Source organism: Poecile atricapillus, chromosome 8 (genome assembly GCF_030490865.1).
Source record: "Poecile atricapillus isolate bPoeAtr1 chromosome 8, bPoeAtr1.hap1, whole genome shotgun sequence".
Taxonomy (NCBI): Eukaryota; Metazoa; Chordata; class Aves; order Passeriformes; family Paridae; genus Poecile; species Poecile atricapillus.
In genome coordinates this window covers 22,547,140-22,553,814 of record NC_081256.1, presented here as the reverse complement: position 1 = coordinate 22,553,814, position 6,675 = coordinate 22,547,140, and the positions used below count along the sequence as shown (strand labels likewise).

The 6,675-nt window shown below is 47.8% G+C and overlaps 1 protein-coding gene across 2 annotated transcripts; it reads right to left on the bottom strand.

Annotated features, from left to right (window-relative positions):
• Positions 1-397: 397 nt before the first annotated feature.
• Positions 398-4,977, bottom strand: GHSR (growth hormone secretagogue receptor). Of its 2 annotated transcripts, none has more exons than XM_058843999.1 (2): positions 3,972-4,977; positions 398-829 (listed from the first exon to the last, which is right to left on the bottom strand). In XM_058843999.1, the coding sequence occupies exons 1-2, from the start codon at positions 4,723-4,725 to the stop codon at positions 525-527; spliced, it is 1,059 nt and encodes a 352-aa protein (XP_058699982.1). In that variant the 5' UTR covers positions 4,726-4,977; the 3' UTR covers positions 398-524. The 2 variants fall into 2 exon arrangements, with proteins under 2 accessions (XP_058699982.1, XP_058699983.1); XM_058844000.1 differs by having other exon boundaries at positions 398-781.
• Positions 4,978-6,675: the final 1,698 nt, after the last annotated feature.

Here is a 6,675-nt window from a genome sequence, read left to right as displayed (position 1 = left end):
TTTTCCTCTTTCAGAGAAAAACATGAGCTTACTTAAAAATTGGTATTATGAAAAGTGTATCAAATTTCCTGTTAACTACTCCAAAAAGGCAATTCAGTATTCTCTCTCTAGGGTCTGGTTGGATGCTAGCAAAATTCTTAGCAAAACTAAAGCTAACTCTGGAAAAATTCATCTCGAATTGGCGCTGCTGAAGTCGTACAAACTCTGGAGTGACGTGGGCCACGTTTGCCTGGTCAGGATGGCACAGCCTAGGTCTGGGCTAAAGTCAGCATTAAAAAAATCAAACGGGCAAAAGCAGCACAAAAATAACACCTGGAGCGTTGCCAAATTCTGTGACCGCGCGTCTCTCCTCTCAGAGCCCCAAACTTTGGGTTTTTTCCCTCAGATCTTTGCCTGCCTGCCCCGCGCCTCTGGGCCCGGCCGGGCGATGGCCGAAGCACCGCGTCCAGCGCTGGGGTTCCCGCTCCGCGCCCTCTTCCCCTCCCGATTCGGCTTCCTGGGAGCCTCGGCGGGCGATGCCGCTGTCATGTGGTGACACTGGGCTCTGTCCAGCCCCGGGAGCTCCCCTGCTTGCTGCTGGAGAGGCTCTTCTTGGGCAGGGCCCTGAGTCCCAACAGGCGGCAGGCGGCCGCGCGGTACTTCCTGGACATGATGTTGTAGAGGATGGGGTTGATGGCTGCGCTAAGGTAGAAGAGGACAAAGGACACCAGGTTGCAGTACTGGCTGATCACTGCTATCTCCAGGGATCCGGCTTCGAAGGATTTGGAAAATAAGTACCGTCCTACGTGAAAAGGCAACCAGCAGAGTATGAACGCAAATACCACCACAACTAAAACAAAAACAGCAGAAGAAAGCATGTTAAGTGTGAGTATCGACGTACAGGTGATTAGCATCCTGTTCTGCCACTCTGTCCCTTTAGCAAATTAATCACAAAGCATGAAAATGCCTCCCCTCAGCTTTCAGTTGTCTCATTACATTCTCTGAGAGTATAAATTGGTGATACCTGATACACTTGGATCATATCTAAACAGGCTGCCTGAATATTGCCCAGCTAATCTGATGTAGCAAACTTCTGAAAACTTATGTTTGCATCAACAGAGCCTTAAAGAATCCGAATGGTGACAAAAAAAGTATAACCATCTATCATCTGCAGTGTTTAGCAAAAGCAAATTCTGTGTGATAGACCCAACACTGTGGTTTATAATGAAGAATGTAATCACTGAGAAGCAGAATTATTTAAGACAAAATGCAAAATTGTTAGAGGCCCCAAATAAAACACAGAATGGGGACTTGTGGAGCACATATGCCAAGGTAAGGAGAGTGGTGCACCCCTCCAGTTTGTCCATCAAGAGGAGTAAAGCTAAATGTATAGTACATAACTGCATAATTATAGTTATATAGCATATCTGTAGTATTGTATTACCACAGTGGTTGCATTTACATGTAAATATGTCTGTAGGATAATGGGAATGTGTGGATCTCTGAGCACTGGTCCATTGGAATTTTCATCTGAGAAAAAAGGAAACTGTTGCTGTTAATTTCCTGTGTGCCTTTGACCTTTACTATTTTTCATATTGCTCTGAGTGTATCTATTAATATACTACAGAGAGAAAAACCAGAAAACTTGAGCAAGGGTTTCTGACATTCTTAAGCAATTTTTACAGTTAACCTGTTCATGGAATCACAGAATTGTTTGAGTTGGAAAGGAACTTTAAGAAAATCTTTTTCCAAGCCCCTGCTATGAGCAGGAACACCTTACACAAGATGAGGTTGTTCAAAGTCCAGTCCAACCTGGCCCTGGTGGGCAGGTTGTGTTAGCAACCTGCTTGTGCTAGCAATCCTCATGTCCTCATATCATGTTTCAGAAGATAATAAAATCCAAATTGCTGAGAGGAATGGCTAGAGTTATCTTTCCCCAAAAATTCCTCACCAGCATTCCCAAGTTTAAAAGGATGCTTATGCAGGCCTTGTGGTGGAGGGGAAAGCACAAGAGCTTGAGGTTCAGAATAGGTTTTCCAGCTCTGCATCTTCTTGAGACAATCACTTCCAGTTTTCCCACACTATCTTCACTACAAAATTCAGATGAATCCCTAACTCACATGGGGATTTGAATCCATGTAATGAATATTACCATGATGGTTATTATGAATGAACAGAGTTTAAAGCACAGTCTATTATGACTAGAATTTTAAGCACATGGAGGCATGCAATATCCCTGGTCAGGCTTTTGACAGTTTGATCTTCATGCATGCAGAATCCCATGGATTTCAATAGGAATGGGATGTGATAGTTCCTTTGCAAGTCAAGCTATACATTTAGAGGCTAATTTCAGACCCTGAAGCATAACCTGTCTTTACAGTTAAAAGAACTGCTGATGTTAATCCCATTTACTTGATGTTCCATGACTTGATAAAACCTCAAAAGCACCTTCTAAATTTTAAGCAGAACATTAACACCAGTGAGAGTTGACTGCATTGAGCATCTGCTGCCACTGAGCCCTCACTAACTTCTTTCCATCTTTCTATCAGGCATCAGACTGTTATCATTTAGGGAATATTGGCTCTCTGTCAGAGGAGAATCTTGCCACTGCCTGGCGGTTCTCAGACCTTGTAAAAGGGGGGAAAAAAAAAGTGCCTGAAATATTGTTATGCTTGTGGCAACACTTCAGAGCAGAAATAAGCATTTTTTATTTCATAATTCTTTATGTTTAAGTATATGGAAATATAAACACAGTAGTAATATATGTAATTTACTTATAGTCAGTGGAAGTTCATAATCCTGAACCTCTAGAAGTGTAAACAATTAATTACTTTCAAGGTCACGCTTACCAGACTGAAGTAATTCTACTGATCATAAAACATAGCTGAAAGGGCATAAAGAATGCTGCAGGTTTTATTATTCTTCCTGCTGTTGCATAGTAATAAATTAGGACATGAACAAAAAGATCAGATAGGCTCCTATTTGATAATTAAGGTACTTAGGTCTCACTGCCACCTCTTGTCTGCCTCATTAGCCCACCACTTCAACCCTGCTGAAAGGGGTTTGTGAAAGCTTCTTCCTGCAGAGCATCTTGTCCCCCCCAAAATCCACGGGGTGACTTGCACTGCAGAGGACTTTTGGCTTGGACAAAAGTACGCAGCAGCAGCAGCAGGATTCTGCAGTTTTCAGACACTAAACTGCAGGACAACTTTTTGGGTTTGTGCATCAAACTTCCACTACATGCACTGACTTAGTACGTTGAAACTTGTGTTTCCATGTGCCAGCCACAAGTGTTGTTTAAAGAATGTCAGTATACAAAGTTAGGGATGACAGTGTCTGTTCTACTCTGATCCTGTTTTCTTACAGTCTGTGAGACTTTACAGCATCACAGACCTCAAAGGAGACACAGCACTCTTGGTTCAGCATATCCTGGGGTTTTGCTATTGGAAAATGTAGTTTAATTTTCATAAGCTTATACAGCCATGGTAGGAAAAATAACCCAAATTTGCTAAAACCTTGACACTGTTTTCCTATGAATCTCAAGTGCACATCATGCCCTGCCTGCCTGGCTGTAGTCTGCAGCTCAACTTCATGGCTTGAGAAGGGTTTAGTTTTGTTTAAAAATCAAATAAACTGTTCTCTGTAAATAACATTGGTATCCACAACCAAAGAGCAAAAACGCTCAAAAATCTCCAGGGCACAAGCTAATTTTAACTGTAGTATTTGTCCTTGTCAGGGATTCTTATTAATGTTTGTTTAACTGTTTGGGAGTCCCCAGCTCAAACCAGTTAGAAATAAATCTAAGGGAGGGGGAGAATTATTCTACAGATAGCCTGAGGTTTAGCCTTTTATATGAAACATTTTCTTTCCTCTGGATGGAACTATAGTAAACTATCAGAGAGCTCCCCAAAAAAAAAAAAAAGATTTTCTCTCTCACACACACACACAAGCACACACATCCTTTTGGAAAAACAGAGCAAGAGGACTCGTACCTAACATTTTCACAGTTTGCTTGTTGTTCTTATCCCTGATGGTAGTGTTTGGACCGATGTTCTTTCTCTTCCTCCTCCAGAGCTTCCTCCCGATGAGGCTGTACAGCACGGTCAGGCAAAACACGGGCAGGAAGAAGAAGATGCTGGAGGTCCAGACCATGATGGTGAGCAGCCCCGAGCGGATGGCGTACTCTGTGGCTCGGCACTCGTTGGTGCTCAGGGGGTTCGTGCCGTTCTCGTGCTCGACTCCCACCAGGATGAAGATGGGGCCGGCGCTGATGAAGGAGATGGCCCAGAGGAAGAGGATGACCAGCTTGACCTTCCCCTTGGTGATGATGACTTTAGCTCGCAGCGGGAAGCAGATGGCGACGTACCGCTCCACGCTGAGCGCCGTGATGTTGAGGATGGTGGAGTAGGTGCAGCTCTCACTGATGAACTGGAAGAGCTTGCAGAGGAGGTCCCCGAAGTTCCAGGGCCGGTACTGCCAGAGGCGGAAGAGGTCCAGGGGCATGCAGAGGAAGATGAGCAGGTCGGAGAAGGCCATGCTGGACAGGTAGAAGTTGGTGGTGGTCCTCATGTCCCGGAACCGCGACACCACCAGCATGGTCATGAGGTTGCCGACGATCCCGATGACGAAGAGCAGGACGCAGGCTACGGTGATGCCGGTGAGCACGGGCACGGGGAACAGGTGCAGCGGGGGCTCGGAGCCCGTCCGGTTCTCCGCGCCGCGGCCGCCCGCGCTCCCCTCCCGCATCCTGGCGCCGCGGGCTGCGCATCCCCGCCCGGCGCGGCCCCGCGCGGTCCCCGCTGCGCGCCCGGGCAGGTGCGGGGCCGGGCGGGCAGGGACGGGCAGGGACGGGCAGGGACGGGCGGCCCCGCTCCGCCTCTCCGCGCTCCCCCCGGCCCGGGCGGGCGGGCGCTGCCGCGTCACAGGAGACGTGGGCACGGAGCGGCCCCGCCGCGACCCCCGCGGGCCGCCCCCCGAGCCGCAAAACTTTCTTCCCGAGCCCCCGGCAGCACGACCCAGCCCCTGCCGGGTCCGCCCCCGCTCCCTGCCCCGCCGCCCGCCCGCCTGGGCAGGTGCGGTGCCGCCTGTCCGTGCTCCCAGCCCCGGTGCCGCCTGTCCGTGCTCCCAGCCCCGGTGCCGTCCCCAGCCCCGGTGCCGTCCCCAGCCCCGGTACCGTCCCCAGCCCCGGTGCTGTCCCCAGGTGCTGTCAGCGCTCTGTCCCCGCACACATCGCCCCGCGGCGCTCAGCACACGCGGCCGGTCCCGCAGCCGTGGGTGCGATCGCTGCCTCCTCTCTCCGTATCTTTGCTCTGCCCTTGGATCTTGGCAGGAGCCCGGCCAGGCTCCAGTTCGGTGAAGCTGCGGCAGTCACCCGCTTCTACATGATTTACCTGCAATTAAATTTCGATTCAGCGTGTTAGTGCTGTCCTCTGCTCTGCCCTTTGCAGGCACACACAGAACAGCGCTTCCCCAGCTGCAGACTCCTATTGTACGGAAGGATAATGTACCCAAGAAATGAGAGGTGAGCAGAACAAGGTGAGATCAGAGACAATTAAGTAACTTCCCACACATCTGTATAGGGTGTATCTCTCCACCTTTCCAGCTTGTCCCCACAAATTGTAAGGGTATGTGTGCTGCAGCACAACCTTTTTTCACTCCTGTCTATCTAGAGGGGCTGGATCTCTTGTGTCCTATCTCTCAGGGGGCAACCAGTGCTCTGAATGCACGTTGACATCTACCTTAACCACAGAATCATGGAATGGTTTGGGTAGGAAGGGATTTTAAAGCTCATCCCTTTCCTACCCCTGTCGTGGGACACCTTCCACTAGCCCAGGCTGCTCCAAGCTCCATCAGCTGAGCAGGGAAGCAGCTTTATGCTGCTCCCCTGGGTGCACTCCAGCACTGGCATTCCCATTTCACGGCTGCAGGGCTTCACTGGAGGGTAGATAGAACAGAAGCATGATGTGACACAATGCAATTACTCTGCCTGTGCCTCTGAATGTGCCTGTTTTCTGTAATTTGTGTCTTCTGTAATCATGCAAGCATTAGCCTTAGTGCCTTGCCTATATCCTAATTTGGATGATATATTTTTTGCAGTTTCACTGGAATCAGTATTCTCATTCCTGCTCATGAACTGTGAGACAGTTTTGCAGCAAGTTACTCAACAGTTGCTAAATTTTATGAGGGATGGCTGCACATTATTGCAATTGAAAATGAGAAAGAGGCTAATGTACTTCTCACTTTGCCTGCCCAGCTGCCTGTATAGTTGTGTTATATGTTTCTGAATAAAAATCATGGGCTTTATGCCACTAAGATACAGTTATTTCATATTAGCATTGTGTCCCCAGTCTAATTTACATGACATTGCTTTATATTATGGAGGAGATGGCAACTGCTTCTGTGGTCAGGCTGCCAAATACTTTGCATTATTATAAGGAATTATCTCACTCCTTTTTTTAGATTCCTTTTCCCTAATACATTCTCAGACCAGTGGTGTTAGCTGACCAGAGTTTTTTACCAGGGAAAATGGCCCGAAGCTCTAAACGTGACTTTCTACATAGAGAGGATCCTTCATTAAATGCTTTCAATTTTTGCTGAACTGTGTTGTCAAAAATGACTATTTCTCTTTCCCCAGGGAGAGAAAAATGTTGTTTTGGTTTTTTTTCCCCCAGGAGAATAATTTATTCTTTTCTAGAA

Excerpts from the sequence above, each read along its gene's own strand:
- GHSR (XM_058843999.1), bottom strand. The coding sequence starts at position 4,725 with ATGCGGGAGGGGAGCGCGGGCGGCCGCGGCGCGGAGAACCGGACGGGC. Across the intron at positions 830-3,971 it reads GCAAACTGTGAAAATGTTAG|TTGTGGTGGTATTTGCGTTC; the intron begins GTACGAGTCCTC and ends TTTTTGTTTTAG.